Source organism: Trachinotus anak, unplaced genomic scaffold (genome assembly GCF_046630095.1).
Source record: "Trachinotus anak isolate AG129_WGS33_773 ecotype Australia unplaced genomic scaffold, CSIRO_AGI_Tana_v1 ptg000003l, whole genome shotgun sequence".
NCBI classification, from domain to species: Eukaryota; Metazoa; Chordata; class Actinopteri; order Carangiformes; family Carangidae; genus Trachinotus; species Trachinotus anak.
Genome location: NW_027273854.1, coordinates 22,058,484 through 22,081,895, shown reverse-complemented (window position 1 = coordinate 22,081,895; position 23,412 = coordinate 22,058,484). Strand labels below are relative to the sequence as shown.

Here is a 23,412-nt window from a genome sequence, read left to right as displayed (position 1 = left end):
TCACAAAAATGTCATTTTGGGACTTTATTGCGCCCAGAAACCCTCTCTAATAGGACACATTTCTCATTAATAGGCCATGAATTTTCCACTTTTTATTAATAGTATCAGTGGTACAAATACTTGAAATTTCAAGTCAAAACTCTTATTAAGACCTCTATTCAAAATAAAAATCATTTATTAATACAAACACACTTTGTTATACATTAACAAGAACAAATCCCACCCAATCAAAAAGCTACACCGAGCAGAAATGTGGATTTAACATCAGAATGTTTTCCAGTAATCTCCAAAACGATTTATTAAAATAACTACATCACATTAGGTTTAAAAAAAAAAGCCAAAATTACACGCAATGAAGAAAGACCGAGCTATTTGGGTCTATTTAATTATTGTTACAAAAAAATACAACAACCTTTGTAGTTTCAAACTACAAGATTTTACTAATTTCACATGAGAAAAAAATGCTGTCCACACAACTCTTTGTAAGAAAGGGAACCAAGTCAGAGCTAGTGAGTAACTTGTAACATCAGCCTTCATATTGAGTGATGAGGATGAGGACTGGTAGCACAGATTAAAAAAAAAAAAACAAACAAACAAAAAAAAAAAAACTAAAAACACAAGACTAAGCACTGACCAGACCACTGAAACAGACCACGAAATTCAGCCATAACTCAGCTCTGACACTCTAAAGTCCAGACATCTCATTTTGTGCCCACATGTGCGACATATAAACCAAAAAGCACATAAGAAGCAAACATGGAAAAGAGCACAGACAAGCCATCAATCACTTTCTTTGGAGAAGGCTTTAGACACTGATGCGGGTGCTTGGTGCCCATGATTCACAGACGGAGTGGTAACAGTCTATCTGTACTGGTAATTCATGCTGCCGTCTCCTCTGCCGTAGCCCACTGGGTTGTGGTATTGAGAGTGGTTGTTCCCGAAGCCCTGGTTGCCTCCTCCTCCCTGTGAGTTGTAACTGGACTGGTTGTTGAAACCTACAAAGAAACAGTAAAAGAAATTTATTGTATTTAATGTGATTTTTTTTTCATTTAATATTTAAGGACAAGTACTCAAATTATGATTCCATATGGACAAAGCATACTGTTGCCACCATGACCAAAAAAAAAACAAAACAAAAAAACCTTATCTTAATAAGATGTCCTGACAAGACAAGCAAGAAAAGGTCAGATAACCTGATGTTAGGAATGATATTTTTTATTTTTTGCCAGAGTAAGAAAGAAAAAGGGAATGTAAGGAGATGGAGAGGGGTACGACATGCAACAAAAGGTCTGTGGCAGGAATCAAACTGTGGACATTGTGGTTACGTGGTATGTGCCTTCAACATTAGGGAACCCCAGACACGCAGCTCCTCTCTCATCAGCACCAACACCCAGCTGTCTATCCGTGAAGGGACTGGATTAGTCTTCCTGACCATATACTGCACCGCTCTAAGCTACAGACCATTTACATTAAAAGGCATGGAGTAAATTTACTACACGATCCACACCCCCACCCCCTGACTGAACCACAGCCTGGGTTGTTCCATTTCCAAGAAGTACAGTTTTACTTATATATTTTTAAATGACAAAACATATTGTACTTGTGTAACATGGTGGTTACTCGTAACCACTCTTAAGAATAACCACAGGTGTATGCGTGAGTCATTTTATGTGTCAGCCCTGTGGTAGACCGGTGACTTCTCAAGAGTGTATCCCTGTGACACAGAACTGGAAAAGTGGCTATAGACAGAGGATGAGGATGATTAGAAGGCTTTTTTTTTTTTTTTTTTTTTTTTTAAACTGTGCTTCATCCAAAAACATGAAAAAAACTTAAACCATGTAAACCTGTATTTATTTCAAGAGGATGCAGACTCGCTTCAGGCACTGACTGGATCTCTTGTTTTGACAACATATGCAAGTTTGTTTTAACAGAATATTAACTTATAACAATTGATTAAGCAGATGTGTTGATTTTCTCTAATGGTACTGTTTCATAATATACAACCACTGAATAATTTGATCTGCAGTCACAATAAGAGCATGTCATAACATGAAACTAACTTGTTAGAATTGGAGAAAGATCTGTGGTGGAACCTGTTGTGTTGATTCTATCTCAGATGAAGCTCATTATTTGTTGTTGTAGATGCATTATTTGCTATGTTATATTCATATGCTTGACTTAGTTAATCCTAGAGACTGAATGAAAAATCTGTGTTCCACTCTATCTTCCTAGTTAAGACACAGGCCCTGAGTGCCCTTCCATCCAGCACCAGAAATAGATTAGAAAAGTACAAACAGTAGCTAATCCGTCAAGTGATGAGAACATCTTGTGTATGTGATAGAAAACAAGTCGAACCAAGGCTAAAGAGTATCTATGAGAGGAGACATGGGAGATTTGTTGTATTTCCTTGAGTTATTCAGTCTTGTACTGTGCAGAGTAAAACTCAGGTCTTTTGTATGAAAAAAGGATCTTTAAACTGACCCTATACTCAAGGTGATTTTTTTCCCACCACAGATCTCAAAACAAGAACATTTTCTTGTAATAATTAACAGAAGAAATTATTTTGACGTGAAGGCAGCAACACTGAATGGAGATTGTTTTTTTACTTTGACACAGTTGAAGAACAATGCTCCCACTTATGTTTTAACATAAAAAGCTGATTTTGACTAGATAAAGTGATGTGTTGTTATAACAAGATAAATTAAGGCAGAATAATTTGGTATCGAGTGCTGTGGAGAAGATGTCACAACATGAAAAATCAAATGTTCTCATAATAAAAAACAAACCAAATGTGTTTTTCATAACGTCCTTAAAATATTCCTTGAACTCACCTTCATAGCTGTAGTCTTGGCTTCCTCCAGCACCCCCTGTCACCTGGCTTGGGTAGGCAGTGCTGTACGAGTATCCACCTGTTCCCCCCTGGTTCTGGTTGAAACTCTTCTTTCCCTGCCCATAACCCTGGCCATACTGGTTATAGGAGCCCTGCCCTGAGGGGCTGCTGGACTGGTAGGCCCCTGCAGATCCACTGTTTGCCCCTGGGGGCCCTGGAAAGGGTGACTTTCCTCCCTTGTGCATTGGAGGTTTCTTTTTGGGGACCTTGGGGGCAGAAGTGGCAGTGTAGGCGCCGTCATTCTGGTAGTATGAACCATAGGAGCCCTGTGCTGATCCTGGTGCTGTGCTGGCTGGAGGGCCACCTGATGGGCTGCTTGATGCCCCGGCTCCTCCATTTGTGCCACCATTGTTGTAGTAATCTAGGAAATAACAGCATGGCACAATCTTAAAATGGGCATAAGTTATCATTTATGACATATTTTATCATCTACTGCTTATATATTTGCTCTGTTCAATACACTCAGATTTAATTAATTCAGACCCTGGAGTAAGACAGTAGTGAAGGATGACATTTATTTAAAAAAAAGACATAACATATAAAAACAACTAGAGCAAGAAGTCTTCTCTTCCCAAACATACATGAGATTTTCCATTTCAACCAGTCTGTGTGCAAACCTAGTGCCAACAGCCTCAGTTCATCAGTGCCTAATGCCGTTACAGATGGGATGCTGCAACTACCACACACTGCCAACGTTAAGACCATCATGCATTCAGTGTAGCTATGACTAAACAGTGTTGCTGATATGACACAGAAACAGCAGGTTTTACAGAAACAGTGTGGCCGTTGTTTTCAAAGCAAGACAGAAAATACAAAATCAGCTTAATGAATGAAGTGACAGAAAAGGCATTTAGAATGAGATAAAAAAAAAAAAAACAATTCATGATTTTCTCAGTTTTCTCATCTAAGTAAACAGTATGGAGACAGAGATTAAGACCAGGCTGTTGTGGTCTTGACAATAATCCAAAAGGCAGTATGTTGTCCAGCTCCCACAGGCTTTCACTTAATCATGATCCAGAAACAAGCCCCTGTCCCGTGTCTGACACAAGGAGGCAATCTACAATAAATCAGCCCTGTGGTTTAGGGAGGTCCAGGTGTTCGGGTACATCCACGCCAAGTTGAGAGAACAGAAGGTGACTTATGGCCACATGCATGCAGTGGCAGATTGTCTCCCCGAGGTGTCAGGATATGACAAGTGGGTTGGCAAGACGGGGCGGAGATGTTGTTGTCACTTTATTCCCAGGGTTGCGGACTCGGTGGTGAAGGGAGTTCATGATGCTGCTGGAACACAATTGTGTATTTTGTCCATTTTTATCCTCTCTAGAGGACTGTTTTTGATTTTCTAAGACTGGGGAAGATCTATGTCGCAAACTCGTGGTAGCCATAGCAGTCTGAGACAAAGTCACCTAAAGAGTGAGACAGGGCAGAGAAGGGAAGAAAATATCAAAATTAGATTTGTTTATTTTTTTCTGCCATAAAAGTGGCAGTCGAACGACTCATTTGGTCAGATCGCATTTAAAGTGAGTTGTTGGGTTTTTTTCAGTTTTTTTTTTTTTTTTTTTTTAGATTTCTCTGCTCCTGTCACGCTCAGGTAGGTCAGTCCTCAGAACAGGCTGCCAAAAGGAAGAAAAGGGGTTCTCATAAGAGGGGGGCTTGTCAAAAAACAGATTCAATCCTGTGGCTTAAAGCAGAGAAATGTAAAATCATTGAACTGGGAACATCCCAACATGTTTCAGTATTATTGTGTGGTCTTGTTTGCTGCACTCTGGCAAACAGTTTTCTGCATAAGGCTACGTTCTCTGTTCATGTTGTTAAAACACTGGTGATGTAACGGCCTTTTTTTTTTTCCCAGGGTCCTGGGCAGATGCACCATCCCACCACAGGACACAACATCATGTATGCTGACACAGTGGTTCAGACATTTGTTTGCATTTCTCTCTTGGTAAAGGAAAGCCTAACTGCAGCCCAGAAAAGAGCACATATCCAGTCACACCAGGATTATAAAAGGGGAAAATGAACACTCACTGTATCCGGAGTTCGCATTGTTCCCGTAACCATATGTTCCGAAGCCACCTGGAACAAGACACAAATTTAATATGACACAGTCCATCAATTAATCATGTCTGCTAACTGTTTAACTGTGCAAACACTATGTCTGATACACAGAAGTGTGTTTTTACCTCCTTGGCCGTAGCCTCCTCCGTTATTGAAGCCCCTGCCCCTTCCACGACCTCGTCCTCCTCTGCCTCTGCCTCTGGGTGCAGCTGCGTCTCCGCCTCCAGAGGCTCCCATCATGCCAAAACCTGGGGTGTGCTAAAACAGGAAACAAACATTTCACTTGTTTCTCTCAACGACGCTTGAATTCTCCTCACTTGTTGTCAAAACAGTATAAATTCAATATATCTGCAGATATTGTGGATTTTTTCTGCCTTTCAAAAAACCATAAAACCTTCTTTACATATATTTGTGGAAACAGTGTTTAAGATTTAAGTGTTTAGTTGGGCGTTTCCCTCAGCATTGGTTGACTGACATGTGAGGGTCAGCATCAGGAGACACGCTGGTAACTGTACAGTGTCAATACAGTTAACCTGTGTAGCCTATGAATGTTGATACAGAGAGTTGGTTATGCAACATTAGCAATTTAAATCATCTGTACTTTTACAACATTCAACATTGGGGAAAATCCATCATGCTGTTAAATTGTATTGTCCAAGTAAGCTTGTTAACATGAGCACTGATTCCCATTAAATTTTATTTTTTGTTTTATACCAACATCTGCTGAGTCACTGGCAGCTCTTACACATGACTACACACAGCTGTTGCATTCGTCCCACATGATGCAAAGGAGGGAGATCTAGCTGAATGAATTGTCTCTTCTTTAATGGGTCCAGTTTGTGACAATTTGTAGTCGTGTAACCTCAGTATGTTACTCTGCGATTTGAATCACAACACAGAGTGACTCATGTTTACAGATGTATCAAGGGATTCTGAACCCACACACGGCACAAAGCAACAGCTAAGCACTAGGCTTCCTGACTGGAGACTGCGCAGCCACTGGAACTGAAGTAATATCATTGACCATTTTTAAATACCCAACACTGTTAGTCAGACACAAAACTTTAACACTGGTGAACACTAATGTTGGGGGTGCCATCACCACAGAAAAAAAATTAAGCTTACATTTGTTCTTTTTGGAAACTACACGTACAAACAAGTACAGAGGTAAAACATACACCAAGACTACATATTGTCATCTCTGGAAAAATGTATTTAATTTCAGTTCAACTTTACATATGTAAAGGGTCAGACAAGGATTTGTGTATGCACTAAAAAAACTAATTACTACTTAATTACTGGGTGCTTACCATGGGTGGTCCCTTTTTCTTTTTAGCAGCCTCGGCCACAGAGCCATCAGGGAAGAGCCGTTCCAAAGCAGCCAGGGCAGCATAAGCCTTGGCAACCTTCTTATTGGATCCTGTCCCCTGGAACTTCTGACCGTCAATCTCCACCTCCATGACGAAGCGTTTGTCATGACTGCCACCGGTCTCTGAGATGAGCTCGTACTTGAGGCCACGACGTTTCTCATTCAGCTCCATTACGGGGTTCTTGCCATGTTTAGTCAGGATTGGTCCCTGTTGGCGAGCAGTCTGAGAGGAGAGGGAGAGGGTCAGTAAAATAAGAGCATTCAGTAGTACAGTAAAAACCCCAAAACGCAAAGAGAGTAGCTTCATACCTCTACAGCATCAGTGGTATCTGTGCTGGCTGCTCCTGTGGCAGCTGTGGTTGTTTCCACGGGTGTTGCTACTGGCCTCAATTCTTCCACAGTGGTAGCTACCGCCGCCTCCTCTGATTTCACCGGCTCAGCCGTCTTTAGTTCCACTCCTGTGGGCAGACCCATGTCCTGCAGGACCTGAAATTGTCCACAAAAGAGTCACTACTGTTTCAGTAAGAAGGAAATGTAAAAACAGTGTTAAATCTTAGTATTTATTTAATATATAATGACCCCCTGCAAATGCTGTGCTCACCTTTACAGCTACGTGCAGCTTGGCAGTTCGCTTGGATGGACCAGAAGCCTCAAAGGTCTTGCCGTCCACTTCTACAGCCATGGTGAAGACTGGAACATGAACTGGGCCAGTCTGGGAGATCAGTTTGTACTGGAGACCTGGCTTCAGCTGATTGAGCCTCATCAGAGCGTTCATGGCCTGGGGGGGCTCGGCCTTCTCCTCTGGAGCTGGGGGAAAAGACAGAATGAAGGTATTATATCACCCATAACAACAGCACTGAACACAATAATTTTTTGAAAGGCTACATAAAATGATTATCCTTATTAATAAAACTATTGGTTATTTTTTCAATCAGTTGATATATTAATGAGTCTATAAGGATAGGCTATCTTCACACACGATCACAAAACACAACCTCAATCACAATCTTTCTTCCCAATTATGTTGAGAATATCAGACCCCAACCAACAAATGGACTTATCTTTTTGCCCCATTAAAATCACAATATTGCATTACTATTATTATTATTATTATTATTATTATTATTATTATTATTAAAGACACTGTTTTCAAAATGGTCATGTGAATCAGTGTCTGAAATCCCACAGTGTCCACAGCCTTGAACAGAACCATATCCATAGCTAAACACAACGTGACTGTCTCAGTCGCCTCTTTCCGTCGTTTGCTGCTTTTATCATTATTTCGACTGCTCTCCTGTGTCAGTCAGTGGTAACTTCAGGGACCTTGTGAGATACCGGTGGGGTGTACTGACCCGAGTGAAACATTGGACATGTTCATTAGATGTTTCCTTTTAAGGAAGCTGAACTGATTTGTTGAATTACCTCTGACGGGCCAACCATCACTGACAGAGTTTAGACACAACTTTCCTCTGAGAAATATCTGATGTTATTGGGACAGACCAGGTACAGTTGGTACAGTGGTAAAATTCATGATCTCTATTTGAATGTAGAAACCCTTAAGATCAATTACGACAAATTGTCGGATTGTAGTAGTAACACCGAACTGAGGTGACTTTAGTTGTGGATTATTTTCTGTCCACTGACTAATTGGCTCAACAAATACAGAAAAAAAACAGAGAGATAAAAGAACACTTACATTTCTTCTGTAGCTTTTTCTTCTTTTTATTTGGGCTCTTGTCATCAGTTCCCTCCTCTTCCTCAATGGGTCTTTTCATTGGTGGGGCATAAGCTGTACTGGGTGGGATTTGCACTGAATAGCAGACACACAAAATTGCGTTATAAGAACATACAAGGAAACTTACTCAACTGGACCTACAGCATACATATAAAAAAATAACCAACAGACTGTGGTGTGACTGTTGTGGATTAAATATCACAGGTAAGCTCGTCCTGTTTACCTGTGTAATCAATAGGAGTCTCACTACGAGGTTTCTTGGGCATCTTTGAGGGAAGGGGATCCATTCCAAGCACTTTGTGAAGCTGTCCGAAAGCTGACAGCCTTAAGGCATGCTGAAGATACAGACAGTGTCAATTTCACATTTACTTAACAATGAATGCACACATACAATTTGATCTTACTCACTTGTGCACTTGCTGTGATGTCTTCTCTCTGCTGTTGGTCTAAGTGACCAATAGCATCTGTGGGCTCCTTCTCACATGGATCAGAGATTCCAGCACCATCTACAACACAAGGAAACTGCAGCTATGGATGAACTTTAAAATGCTAAACATGTAAAATGCAATAGTGCAATTAAAACAAAGTTTTTATTTATATATGTATACTTTGGAGAAGAGGCTCCAGACACATACCTGCCATGAGGATTCCTGAAGCCAGACACTCTAAAACTCTCCTCAGAGCTTCTCCTGCCCCCATGGGTCGGTTCCCTGTACCAATGGCTTTCTCACAGATCAGCTCCAGGGGCTGCACAGCAGGGGAGAGAGGGAGACTGTGTTCAAGGATGCTATTTTTAAGCTTGGCTACTAACACAGAGAGATTCCAGGTCACTGTATTAGATAGTATCTCTGCAATTTAACAACTGCGATGGTGAGAGAGAGATATATATATATATATATATATAAAAAATAACACAGCTTCAGAAAGACTTTCACTTACCCAGCCACGAAGCGGGGCCCACGTGGGGACACGGGCGCACAGGTCCCTTAGGATCCGGATGACAATGACACAGGAGCGGAGTCCATTGGCTCTGGCCTGGAGACACAAGCAGGGAAGGGGGGAGGGAGGGGCACGAGGAGGACAAGCAGCCTTAGTCAAAGAGGAAGACCATGTGGGGTACCAAGCAAAATAAACATCCAAATTAATGGAAATAAATAAAAATGAAGCCACACAGACTAACAGCTTAGCTTTGTCATTATGGAAGTGTCCAGAGACAGTGGGAGTTAGAATAATGTTTGATCACTTTGTTGGAGGAACCTACTTATAACCTTTCACATTTATGGCTGTGAGTCAATAGCCAACATGATTGATGGTGTTGTTATCAGACAAAACATTTGTTTATAGGGAAAAAACATGCATATCACTTAAGATCAAGAGGAAAAGGAGTGAATAAAGCTACCTCAAACTTAACACCAGCTTTACCAGGTGAATTATTCAAAAAAGGACGTGCTGGTTTGTGCTGTCATTGAAAGGTGTAATGGTGAAGTTAGTGACAGTTAAAACCTATGACTCAAGGTGCAATATTCCTGTTGATTTTGTGGCACACAGAGTAACAGAAACAGCCAGAGAGCAGGAAAAGTTGAGGCCACATACTCTACAAAAACAAGCTGCAGAGATGGAGCACTGATTGTTATAGTGTGAAAGCCAAAGATGACACAGGCCACAATACTATGATGAGTTATTATCAACATGGTTCACTACGAAAAACATTTTCCCTCCAAAACTACAGAATGGGGCGGCAAAGAGTGCTCTACAAGTAGCTTGCATTAATGTAAAAATAACAACAACTCACACCAACGCTGACAGTATAGAAATATTGCACCTGGATACATGCCATATTAGTCCCAGTTTTTTTTTGTTGATTGAGTTAAGCAGCTCTGAGGGAAACTAATAAACTCAGGGACTAAAAAGCAGCAATGAACATCTTTTTTAAAATAATGGCACTGCAGTAGAACCTGTTAAGTGAGTAAAGCAACTCTACAACAGTGTAATGACAAAGGTTTCCTAAGAAACAAACATCCAGATCATCAAATATTACTACGGGAAGTACACTTCAAAAGAGTAAATTAAGAAAAAACACATGGAACGCCCAAAGAAATGACAAAAGAACATACAGCATAGAACCAAACTCAAAACTACTTCTGTTTTAGAGACAAATAAAGACAAGATCCAAACCTGGAACCACTTAGCGTGGCGGAGAGACGCCAAGGCAGTTAGGCATTTCTGCCTGTCCAGAACATCCGGGGGATCGTTGACTGAAAGCGTTTCTATTGGCAGGTGGAATAAGAAGACAAGGTACAGTTTGACCAAGGGGAGTTCTGTCAGCCGGCCAGGGGGAACACAGGCAGCCTTCCCAAGCCACAGGCAGGAGGGGGAAGGGGAGGGGGACCCCTCCACTGGAGAACCATCAAACGCTCTCAACCTCCCAGTTAATATAGTTTTGCACGGCCCGGCACATAATTATTAAACTTTTTAAACTTATCAAACTATTAAACTAAAACCCCACTGGAACGACAGGATTGTAAAGTGGGTCGTAACTGGATTCAATAAAATAAAAATCATTTAAAAAATCCCTCGTATTAAAAAAGAAAAAGTGCATTTATTTAAAATAATTGGTTGTATCAAATGGGAGGTTGTCTCTCCATGGTTGCTTCAACTCAAATGGACGCTTCAGTGTTTAAAAAGGTCTGCTTTTCTTTTCTGGCGCTAAAGGAGGTAGAGCCCCTCCCCTTTGCCCCTATACTGGGTACACTGCACTTTGCCCCTTCCGAGACAGAGAGCGGCCAGTTGGTCAAAGGTCCAGCGTCCCTAAAAATTGACAAACTAGAAGGCTTGACAGAGAGAATCAGAATTGGAACCACAGGCAGAAGTTATCAGATGCACAAAAAGCGGGTATCAAAACAAGTCCACACTGCAGCAAAACTGATGGCTTTAAAGAAAAGACCCAAAATGGGCATCACTGTTAGCACAGGGCTACAGATAAGGTCGAGGTTCAACACCTGCTGAAACTGAGATCCTCACTGCTGTTGAGATCTCTCCAACAGAAGATCAGCTACTGGGAATCTTACTTTGTTTTTGTATGGATACAATTAAGCTTAATTATCATATACATAGCCTATCACTACCTACCAACTGGGGTCGATCCCAGTTTTGAGAGCGGCTGGACGTGAATGCAGAATCTAAGTGTCCCTTGTCGTTATCTGTAACCCTGAGCCCTCCCTGCTAAGGAACATCAGAGACAGTCAATAGCCCACTGCTGGGTCTTACAACCAAGGACAGTTTCACCTCATGTTTTGCTACTCATTTTTGCTGCAATGCAAACCGTTCATCATCAATGATAAAACACATGCAAACAAAGTGGTCTCTCTTTTTTGTATTTGGTTAAATTCTCAGTAAGCCTTCATTTCGTTGGTGACCTTCATCATTAAGGGGAAGAGAAAGCCATGTCTTCAGCAGTCAGTTAAACTACCTGCCCTATACTGTATATTGGGCCATCAAAAATGTACAATTACATTACATGGAACTACGAGAGTGGCTAGAGAGCTATAAGCATAGCACAGTTTCATTATGTGACTGCATTTCTTGTCCCCTAGCTCCATTGAAGGCCCAATAAACAATATCTGTCTAGTCTGGTTGCCTGCCTGGCCTCCCTACTGGAGGCAGGGCGCCATTTAAAAAAAAAAAAAAGAGGAAAAAAAAAAGAAAAAACACTGAGGCCCCAGTGTAAGAGCTTACCTCCGGCAGCAGCTCTCTCCATCTCCTCACGAACCAGAGGCGATGTCAGGTGAATGGTGAGAGTGAGAGGGGGCTCCTTGGTGTTCTTGATGACGATACTGGCCTCACGGATGTTCTGCGTCACCACGTATTTGTCTTCTATGATCAGCTGTGGAAGAGCAAAGTGTTTGTTAAGACATAAAGCTTAATAAAACCCAAAGGCCCAATAAACCAGAACTTCTGCTTTGCTAAATCAAAGTGATACTTAATATTAGAGTAGGCCGATGTATTAATTTTTCTCCAGGTCCAGATCCAATGCTTTGCACACTGTTAAACCATTGCGAGTCAGCGACCATCTTCAATGCACTAATGGCAGAAATCTCTGCCTGACAAATATACTGATATTAGGTCTGTTACTAAGCTATAATAACGTGGGTTAGCCAAGTAATGTACAGAACTACAACAGAAGATTCCTCTCTCATGTCCAAACATGCAGTCAGGGAGCAACTGAAATAACAGGCTGCTATGATAGGTATGAAAATGATATGGATGATTAGCCTATCACAGATAGGTTGCTTTTGTTCACAGTATATGTTGACTGATGTGTAAAAAGAAACTGCACAAAGAAATGCCAGAGATCAGGGTAGTGTAGTGTTGATCTCTGAATGTTGTAATATGAATTTTAGTTGTAGTTGTATGATCAGTAGGTTTCCCACGCTCTTAAATCTTGCTGCAGATGTATTCTGTCTTATCTCAGAGGAGCTCTTGTGTTCAAGGACAGAATGAATTAACTGCCACTGTGTTAATATGAGCGTGATACACAAGGGGGTAGGTAGCTCATTTGCCCGCCATAAATACATTTATACACGATGATTGAGCGCTACAGACAGCACCGTTTCAGTTGAACATCTGAGAACATAGATTCCGGAAGCAGGGTATCTTCAATCCAGAAGAGAAGCTGCTAAAAACAATCCAGTGATAATATGAGAGGCAAAGACTCAGACAACAGTGAAACAACTAGTCCTTTCACAACAGTGATAAGAATTTGTGGCTCAAATGACAGGTACAACCTACAACACCACGCCATTTTGTGATGATGGGTTTGATAAACCCAAAATGACAACGTAAAAAAAATAAACTTATAAATCCATCTGAACCTGGAGGTGATGCATGTTGGAATAATGTTTATATGAGAAAGTGTCTTGGAGATAGAGATGAAGCGGTTACTTGCTATATCACGGTAGAAATGCCTGACAGTTAGTATTACAGTTTTAATCATTATTAAATAATTATATATTAATCACTATAACCATGGTCGATTACTGTGGCTAATTTGACTCACACTCTGTACAGCATCAACCAGCAATGGTTTCCCAGGCGCATGTGCAGCAAGCAACATGGGTTTGTTATGCGTCCGTAAACAGATGGCAGAAGGCAGTGACAGAGCTGCTCTGGATTCTTCAGCCTTCTCGTATATTTTTACACCAAAGTTATCAGGTATAAACTGTTTTTTTTTTTAACACAAGTAAGCCCGCTAAAAAGGTGACCGGCTCCTTTTACACTGCCCGATGGGTTTGCCTTCGAGTTTGGAGCAATGTCATCACAGGCACACAGAGCAAACAGACGCAGGAAAGAGCGGGCTGCTAGCTGCTGAGCCTCCGTGTGAGACACTTCAATCAGTGGTTGTGTGTTTTTAAAATTTATGTCAGGGCTGCAGCTCACTCTTTCATCCCTGAGCGCAGTGTAGCTGCTGTGTTTCTGGTCTAACAGCACCATGCTGGGCATGTGACTACAGTGTCTACAGTGTCTGTGCTCTGAAAGACGTTACAGCACAGAAAATAAAATTAATACTGATACATTTGCTTTTCCCTTGGTTACAGAGTGGGCATGCAGCAGGCAAACCCAGTACTGCTACAGATCCCTTGTCCTCATCTTTGACATAGATGTGTTGGACATGTTATTTTGAAATGATTTCAGGTTGTGTGTAATTACTGTTTGAACATTTTCAGCACATTTGATACTGTGATAATACCAATAACTGTGATAATTTTGGTCACTATAATCATGATTATAATCATAAAATTTTTATATTGCTTCATCTGTACTTGGTGAATGGGATATGTGCAGCAAAACAGGGAATGCATCAAACCACCACCTTTCCAGCAGCCCTCAAACTATATTGTCCAGCACCACCTAGATGGTGAGAGTACACCATGTGGATCCCGAGCTCCATTACCATAGACCATGTTGTGTGGCTCCACCGCTTGGGAGACATCAATCACTACAACATCACCTCACAACGCCAGCTGACCAGCAACAGCAACAACAATTATCACAGCAATCACCTCCTTCGCTGCTTCCTTTGTCTTATCAACCACAACCTTCTACTGTTAATCCTCTTAAAGACTTGAAGCATATTCAAGAAGCAACATCATCTGTCATGACTGAAGACAAGTCAGGAGCAGAAGGAGATCTTACTGCTGTGGTATATAGAGTATGTAGCCAAACTGATGCATTCTGGTTCCCCCATCAATAGCAATATGACAATTGTTTCTTAGAAAGTCTGAAAGTGTCAAAGTTGCATGAACAAACCCCTGGTGTGCTCCCTCACATGGATCGCGTGCTACAAGTGACTCGTAAACAGCCAAAACATTTAACAGGTGTGTTGTTCGGCAGCACCAACAGCAGTGTGGAGTGAGAAAATGAGTGTCGAGTCTAAATAATATCAGAACACCCTTGTATGGAAACTGTGCAGGAAAACTGTCCAGACCAGAAGAGGAAATACAGCTAATTTATTCCATCACCTTAGCCGCCTAAACACTGTGGATTACGCAACATGTTGTCAGCAAAACATTTCTCTCTATGTTCTCCGACATTCAAGACCACAGCATAGAGAAAAACTACTAAATGTTGGCAGATTCTGCAGCAAAGTCCACATTGAAAACGGTCACTCCAGATTTTCAACTCTCTCAGCAAACTAAAAAATGTGTTGGCATGTGTTAACCCATGAAGTGCTGAATTACAAAAACCCTGTCAAGTGGAATGCAGATTTTGGTGTTTCACATCTGCAGCAAACCTTTGTCATCATGCCAGGCTGTCCCATAAACCTTTCAAGAAGAGACTTGTGTGTTCGGGGTCTGACAATTGTCTGCACTGAATATTTTTTTTTTTAGAAGAAGACGCAAACAGAGGCTAAACTCTCCTATTTGTAGGTATGTATCAACAGTACTGTTTCAGAAGGTGATATCACTGGAAACCACCACACACCATGATACACTGCAGGGCTTGACGCTTATTTCTGACAGATAAATAACTCCTACTCTCTTCCATCTGTCTCTTCATTAGCTACAGCTATCCCTCCCTGACCCTCTCTTGCTGCTTCAGCTGCCACAGGAATTCTGGTTGAAGCCTGGAAATATGCAAAACAAATTATTTGGATAGTTAATCACACTGGTCAGGCTGTTCAAGTTTCTAGGTACTCTATTTTATTTATACTTCTTTTCCAGACCGTCTTTGCACATCCTAAGGTAAAGCTCTAGAGTCTGAAAATACATTTTGATCAATTTATTTTCAATCTGTAAAATGTATCACTCAGCAGGACCTTAATTGAAAAAAAATGTGATGTTATGTGGTGATGCAAAAACATGATATTGGCAATGTATTATTTAGACTGTCAAATACCAATTGGTCTCAGCCTCAGAAATCCAGCGCTGGCTCTAATGAACATGTGTGATCACGTGATTTTTCACACTGAATTAACTGAGCTTTGTTCTTACCTTGAGCTGTGTAACAAGATTTTCAGACACTTTCTTCAGCAGACTGATGGTAGGCTTGTCCTTACAGAGGAGCACCAGCTCCAGGTCCAGATCCCCCTTCAGTAGCAGCCCCTTGGCAACCAAACCCACCCTCATTACGCCACGCAGAGAGCGGGTGGCCTGATCTTTGTGCTCACTTTCAAAAAAAAAAATTAGATATGGTTAGAGAACTGGTATTTGACCATTTCTGTTATTTCCAACTAAACGTGAGAAAAGACAACTCACCTTTCCTTATCAGTGTCTGTGCCATCAGAGTCAGACTTGGAAGTTCCCTTCTCTTGCTTGTCCAGCCAGTCAGATACGGCCTTGAGAGCACGCTCTGTGTGAGATACCATGTTCTGTACACTTTCCAGTTCCTCCTGAGTTGGGTAGATGGCAGAATGCTTGGCCATGACATGGCGGTCGTCATTCATGAAGACACGCATGGAGCGGTGGCGCATTGGGGGAGGCTAGTGGTGAAAAGAAACAAGATTGTGAATTAAGGAGAAATGGGAGAATAGGAGGGGGTTTCCTGCTGTGGCAGGATTTGCCATGACCAATTGACACTCTAAATAATCCGTGACAAAAGCATCCAGGTGGGATGTTATTAACTCTGCCGTGGTGCAAAGCAAAATCTGACATCTGCCTTTGATAATGCATCAATGCTGCACTGTGCTGAGAGTTGTACTGGGAGAATTAAACAACAGATCATTACTAATTATACAACAGAGGCCTGTCTCACAAAGCAGGATTACTGAGTTATCTGGATAACTGGACAGAATAAAACCCAGAGCCAGCTCTTTCAACTTCAATCCATTTTGTAGATCTGAAAATGTTCCAGGTTTTATTCAGAGCAGTTATTCATCCAACTTCATTAATCCATCTTTATAAAGATTAAAAAGGTTCTGCTTCATTTTAGTGACAGCTCTACTTTCTCTGTCACTTACTTGTCATTGATTAATTAAAACACTGAATAACAAGGCCCCATGTCTAGGCCAAGCTTCTAACACCAGTGATTACACAAGGCAAGTGTGTGTACAGGCAGCCAAAGCCAATTTAGAGGAGAGCTGTGATGTGGAAGCTGCAGCATGTGTTCCTAAAGCCCTGGGCGGACTGGAATGAGAAAACACTGGCAACAGTTCTGTGAATTAAATTAGATGTGACGCATTAAGTTCTCCTGCTAACCGTAATATTTCACAAAAAGGTCAGTGTGCCCTGTGCTTTGTCTGCCCGTCTGTGGTAAGACAAATAAGAATATCATATGCAATATGTACCAACTTGAAATAAAAAAGAAGCAATTACCATTACCATTGTTGCTCTAGAAAACCGTGGAGACTGATGATAGCGTTAAAAAAAGATCTTCTCTGCAGCCGATGACAATGTTGCAGTCCGTCTCTACAGGGGGAAACACATACACAAAAAAGATGGGTGGATGACGCACATTTGATTTTTAGAAATTTCTTTAGATACGCAATCTGGTCAATAGATATTCCCAGACCATTACCGCAGAGCAGGGTGTAACACTTCCCACTCAGTCACTTACTGTCTGTTTATCTCTCGTCGAAATAAAGTGGTTATCAGCTGTAGCAACATAAGGTCGTTGGCACAGCAACCCATGCCTCACAGACAAAACACAGCCCTACTTACACTGGCAGACATATAGTTTATTATTGCAAATCAAGCTTTAAGTCCACAGACTAGTTCATGTGCACAAGACTCAAGTATTTCTACTGTTGGCGGGGAAAAGGATGATATTTAAATGGTATTTTAACTACACATAGTAAAAGAGACAAGCAAGTGCAATGCCATAAAAATCTGATTGATCACAAAGTAGAGGTCAGTCAAATTACATACACAGATAAGTGCATGTTTATTTGTACTTGCTCAAATAATGAATGAGACTGAACCAAAATGATGTGATCAGAGAGAAAGGCAGGACATCCCATTCATCGTCGGGACACACCCACAGTAATCAGATATTCTGCTGCAAACTAAGATAGCTCACTGCAATACAGGGACGAGTCTCTCTCCAGCTGCAACCAAGGAAAATGGGGTGAAACTATAAACAGCATGACCATCAGCCCTGTTATGTTTCAGTCAACAAGTTAGTGAAGCTGGGACCCGCTGCTGTAATCAAAGACCTACAAGCTAATGATTCACCTGTTAAACCTGCATTGACACAACTTTTAAGTCAGGAGAGGTTTAGTTCTGAATAAGTAGCCTTACAGTTTTGAGATCCAGACCCCACAGCTCCACCAGGAGAATTTAAAAACAGACGCCATTTTAGTTCAGTGGCGACGGTAGCTAGCCGACAACCCCCACAAAAAACGGATCACCTATCGTTAAAAGCTGCGCCATGCCGACATGCTTGCCAAGCCGCAAAACGCAAAGAACATCTACCACACCTACAACTAACGATTTCTTTCAACCGCAGAGCCAAATGTGAGCGTGGACATTTAACAGATAATTGAATTTAAATTTGGATATTGGTCCGTTGCCTATCAGACACCAAAATGGTCGAGGAGACGAGACCGAGACCCCACTCAATGCTCAGCAACAGTTAGCACTTAGCAGGTTAGCTTAGCCAAACAAAGCCAAATAGATCCGTAAATGAAGCGCACACAAACTAACACACCAGAACACGATAACAAGCATCGCTGGTGCTCTTGGTACTCAGTGACTACCCAACAACTAACTCCGTTCATTCTGCGGACTGACATTATAGATATTTTGTTACTCACCGTGGTGTTTCCCTGCTAACGGACGATGCTGCACCGTAGCTCCTGGTCTCGGCAGCACCAGCGGCGGTGACCAGCGGGGGAGCAAATGGAAACGCCTGAGAATGACGATGCTGATTGGATGGAAGTGGCATGTGACTGTTTTCCTATTGGCTACAATGCAGACGGTGCCGACACAGGGGGCGTGGCTATTAATGAATTGAGCTGTCCACCTATACCAGCCTCCCCCAGGCTCTGGGAGACCTGCATGTTGGTCATATCTATTCATAACACAATCATTACTCTGTTGTAACTATTATATTGGACCCGATTGTTCATATATTTGCTGAATATATACAGTACACACAGTTATTGAATTATTTTTAATGAAAATTCAGTGGTATTTTCACTTAAGCAATTGCAGCAGCTGAAATATACACAAGTGGGCAATTTCCTTGGTGATCAGCAAATCAATTATATAATTTGTTGTTATGTGTGAGAATTGCACGCCCGATTCCCGTCAACTGGTTAAGGTCTTCTCTGCATCATTATTTTATCTCCACAGGAAATTTTACTTCCGTTAAGGTCAGCAGTCCCTTTTCAGCTGGACCACAGCGGAGCCAGCCCTATAAATGCGAATGTCGCTTACTGTGCGGTCATTGAAGTTACACCATTAGTCAGCTGAATGCCGCTTGACTGAGTGAACAGGATGCACCACTGGTCGGCTGGCTGGGTGTTGTTTTCCCATTGGTCGTTGCTCTTGCATGATTTGGTGCAAACAAGGCGAGTTGCTAACTTATCAGCCTGTCCCTACATTTACAGACTCTTTTAACAACTTATTTTTTTTAAAGCACCAAACTTAGACTTTCTGTAAAAGGCAGTCACTGGTATTGCTCCACAAGCACAAAGTCAGGCTTTCCGGCACACCTCTCTATGCTGACGTGAATGAGCCTTTAACTTTCTCTCTGAGTGATCATTTTATAAGGAAATACAGTCAAAATCACAGTACAGTCTTTGTCTTTAACTTACATGTGTGATGATTTTGTCAGACAACGTTGCTGCCCAAAAAATAACATTATACATGCCAGCAGTAATTTTCAGAACAGCAATATTCACTGCCATACCAATGCTCAATGAGCATGCTGCTTGGCTTTGCTTGCAGCAGTAGCTGAGAAAAGTTCTACTTTTCAATCAGCAGTGCAGGTGCTAGCCAATCAAATCACATTATGCAAACATTGTGAGGTGGGTGCAGGTCTGGGCTGGCATTCAATGTGAAAATAGAGGAGAGGTTGATTATTGCGGTGGGGAATGACCCTGTTCTTTATGATCAAAAATTTAAATTGCGTACCAGGACACAAATCAGAGAAATCAAGGTTAGAGAGTGGTGCAAGAGGCAGGAATCTGGTATTTGTTTGTCTGGTTGTGGAATTTATTTCCCTTGTACTTCCCTTTAGCATTGCATAGACAGCTAGCATGGCATGTTAACTACTTGTTACCAAATCAGCATCCATGTCAGACAGTGCTCTGGCAGTTTTCTCCAGAGTCGGCTATGTTGTGTGTCCCGTACAAGAAACTGTGATTGGTTGTTGCTGCGGTGATGAATCCCGCCCGCCCTATGCCATTACATCGATGTGGTGGTGTAATAATCATAATCAGCACAGTGCACCAAGAAAGGAACTGCCAAAGAGGAAGAGAATTTGGAAGTTGCAATTTTCCTCAAGGAATTTCATCCTGATATTTCGTGGCTGTTCAAACAAATGAATATTGTTTATTTTGCATCCAAGCACATCCAATTTCTTTAAAAAGGTTTCCTAAATGACCAGTGCATCCCAAACAGTGATTACTTAAAGGCAAGTTCACGAGGAGGAGAGCCATGAGGGCAGGTGAAAGAGAGCAGACATCACTTGATTATTACAGGCAGTTAAAATGTAATTTTTCATGCTACTGTCGAGATGTGGTAAATTTGTCGCGGCTGAAAGTAATGCACAACCACAACAAGTGGAAGGGACCGGTGATGGAGAGAATCAGAGTATTCATCTTCCAAAAAGACATTTTAAACTACCTGATTTTAAACTGTGTCCCAAGACCTGGAATAATTAAAGATATTATTAGGTAAATACAAGAACAACAGAATAAACATGTCACAGCAAAAGGAAAAATCAAAAACAGTCACAGTCTTTTCTCACTGTATAATAATCAGAATTTTGGAACGCAAATATCTAATCAGCCAATCACATGGCAGCAACTCAATGCATGTAGGCATGTAGACATGGTCAAGACGACCTGCTGAAGTTCAAACCGAGCATCAGAATGGGGAAGAAAGGTGATTTAAGTCACTTTGAACGTGGCATGGTTGTTGGTGCCAGACGGGCTGGTCTGAGTATTTCAGAAACTGCTGATCTACTGGGATTTTCCCACACAATCCTCTAGTGTTTACAGAGAATGGTCTGAAAAAGAGAAAATATACAGTGAGCAGCAGTTCTCTGGGAGAAAATGCCTTGTTGATGCCAGAGGTCAGAGGAGAATGGCCAGACTGCTTCAAGCTGATAAGACGGCAACACTAACTCAAATAACCACTTGTTACAACCAAGGTCTGCAGAAGAGCATCTCTGAACACGCAACACGTCAAACCTTGAGGCAGATGGGCTACAGCAGCAGAAGGCCACACCGGGGCCATTCCTGTCAGCTAAGAACAGGAAACTGAGGCTAAAGTTCACACAGGCTCAACAAAACTGGACATAGGAGATTGGAAAAAACGTTGCCTGGTCTGATGAGTCTCAATTTCTGATTCAGATGGTAGGGTCAGAACTCGGTGTCAACAAGATGAAAGCATGGATCCATCCTGCCTTGTATCAACGGTTCAGGCTGGTGGTGGTGGTGTAATGGTGTGAGGGCTATTTTCTTGGCACACTTTGGGCCCCTTGGTACCAACTGAGCATCGTTTAAACGCCACAGCCAACCTGAGTATTGTTGCTGACCATGTCCATCCCTTTATGACCACAGTGAACCATCTTGTGATGCTGCTTCCAGCAGGATAACGCACCATGTCAGAAAGCTCAGATGATGTCAAACTGGTTTCTTGAACATGACAATAAGTTCACTGTACTCAGATGACCTCCACAGTCACCAGATCTCAATCCAATAGAGCACCTTAGGGATGTGGTGGAACAGGAGATTCCCATCATGGATGTGCAGCCGACAATCTGCAGCAACTGCGTGATGCTGTCATGTCAATATGGACCAAAATCTCTGAGGAATGTTTCCAGCACCTTGTTGAATCTGTGCCACGAAGAATTAAGATAGTTCTTAAGGCAAAAGAGGGTCCAACCTGGTACTAGCAAGGTGTACCTAATAAAGTGGCCAGTGAGTGTTGCTTGTAAACACTGCTTGAGCCATTTGAAGGCACAGTGCACATGCATGTGTGTGCACAAGATCAATGACACCACCTCCACCTCGTTTTGAGCCAGGAACAACCCCGCAAGCAGCAGGCAGTGTTACCGCAACGTGTACACAAGAGTGCTCGGTTAGAGGGTTACTTATAGAACTGGGGTTACATCCAGTAACTACCTTTTTTTCCTTTCTTAATTTTGTATTTACTTCGAGATCAGACATACCTTACCCACAATTACAACAACTGTGTATAACTGTGGCAAAGGCAAGATGAGACAATTCATTAAAAAACAATATTTTCCTAACAAGTGCATAAAATTGGTTGGAGGTACTTTAAAGGGGGCCACAGATGATCACAGACAAATGGCCCTGTGCTGTTTTTTCGGTGTTAGATCAGTAATTCAATTTAAGTTGATGATTTAAGTTGATCTATTTTTCATTGTGGAAATAAATGCGCAACCCTCATTCAAATCATTCAGTGATAGTTTCACTGATTTAATAACATTGATTAAATGTTAATTCAGTGTTGGTCTGCTATCTGGGTATAGTATATTACAGCATGTAGTACAGTGCTACAGAATGTAGGGCACAACATAGTCTGAGGTACAATCCCGTGGTAAACATCCCATAACACCATCCAAGCCTCTGGGTACCACAGGAATTTCCCACAGGAGCATGTGGTACAGGTACTGTAACTGAGAAACTATCGCCAAGGGCGGCTGTGGCCCAGAAAGTAGACTGGGTGTCTCAGGTTGTTGGTTCAGTTCCCAGCTCCTCCAGTCCACATGTGGAACTCTGATGTACCATCACACACGTGTGTGATAGAAATCTCCAGTATGCATAGAAAATGTGCTGTATGAAAGTGGCTTGTAGCGTAAAGCGCTTTGTATGGTTGATACAACTATAAAAGTGCAGCATATTTACCACAAAATGTTATTGTTTTCACCAGTTTTCTGAATCTTAGCAGATGAGTAAGCGTAATCTCCTTTGAGGCATGTGTGAGGGAACAGCAAACATCCTTTGTTTCTGCTCACCCACTTCCATTGGTATTGGCACCCTGTGGGGGCGGGCACCGTTCCCGGCCTGGAGGCCACAGAGACGCGCCTCCCACCTACTGAAGCTCGCTGATACGTTCACGGTGCAAGCAGCGATGAACTCTGTCTCCACCGTTAAGCCGAGCGCACACAGCCTGCAGCTGAGGCTGATTAATGGCAGCTGTTCTGCCAAGCTCGGTCTTCCTGCCCGGACCTGAAGCCCACCGCCGGCGTGTGCACGGCTACAGCAGAAACTACATTTTAATTACTCCAACTGCAAATCACGGCCTGAAAACAATGCTATGTTCTTTGTAGGTTTTATAAATTATGATTAGTTATCCTCAGTCCATGGTTTATGAAGTCAATGATGTTTAGTTATAAGCAGCTTTCTTGATAGCTTCCTTCAGAGCTTTTCTGAAGGCAAAGTGAACAGGTGTCAAATACACGCAGTCACCGCCGGTGGCTGCCTCCCACAGTTTTATTTTGTGTCCTTTCGCATAAACACACTGTATATTGGCAACCGAGTTAACACAACAGCCGTGTCAGGCAGGTGAGAGGGGACAGGTAACACCCACTTACCTCTCAATGAAGTGGTGTCCATCCGCCAGGTGGATCCAGGAAGAGCGGTGTGGCCGTTCTTCCGGTGGTTCCTCTTTGTTGACACAAAGACACCGGAAAGCGACAGAGTCGATGTCGGTGAACAAAGACCCGTCA

General features: G+C 42.0%; 1 protein-coding gene across 6 annotated transcripts; it reads right to left on the bottom strand.

Annotated features, from left to right (window-relative positions):
- Positions 1–79: 79 nt before the first annotated feature.
- Positions 80–23,412, bottom strand: ilf3b (interleukin enhancer binding factor 3b). 6 transcript variants are annotated; one of them, XM_071474551.1, is made up of 18 exons: positions 23,278–23,412; positions 16,860–16,952; positions 15,804–16,027; positions 15,540–15,714; positions 11,785–11,932; positions 10,225–10,316; positions 8,989–9,084; positions 8,685–8,796; positions 8,458–8,555; positions 8,273–8,384; positions 8,011–8,124; positions 6,916–7,121; positions 6,624–6,800; positions 6,256–6,537; positions 5,071–5,203; positions 4,916–4,963; positions 2,832–3,251; positions 80–995 (listed from the first exon to the last, which is right to left on the bottom strand). In XM_071474551.1, the coding sequence occupies exons 2-18, from the start codon at positions 16,866–16,868 to the stop codon at positions 862–864; spliced, it is 2,580 nt and encodes an 859-aa protein (XP_071330652.1). In that variant the 5' UTR covers positions 16,869–16,952; positions 23,278–23,412; the 3' UTR covers positions 80–861. The 6 variants fall into 6 exon arrangements, with proteins under 6 accessions (XP_071330652.1, XP_071330655.1, XP_071330651.1 ...); XM_071474554.1 differs by having other exon boundaries at positions 16,866–16,952; XM_071474550.1 differs by lacking the exon at positions 23,278–23,412 and adding an exon at positions 18,299–18,393.

Coding starts and splice junctions, on each gene's coding strand:
- ilf3b (XM_071474551.1), bottom strand. Junction 8,556..8,684: donor TTCAGGAATCCTCATGGCAG/GTATGTGTCTGG, acceptor CTTGTGTTGTAG/ATGGTGCTGGAATCTCTGAT. Junction 996..2,831: donor CCAAGACTACAGCTATGAAG/GTGAGTTCAAGG, acceptor GTTTCTTTGTAG/GTTTCAACAACCAGTCCAGT.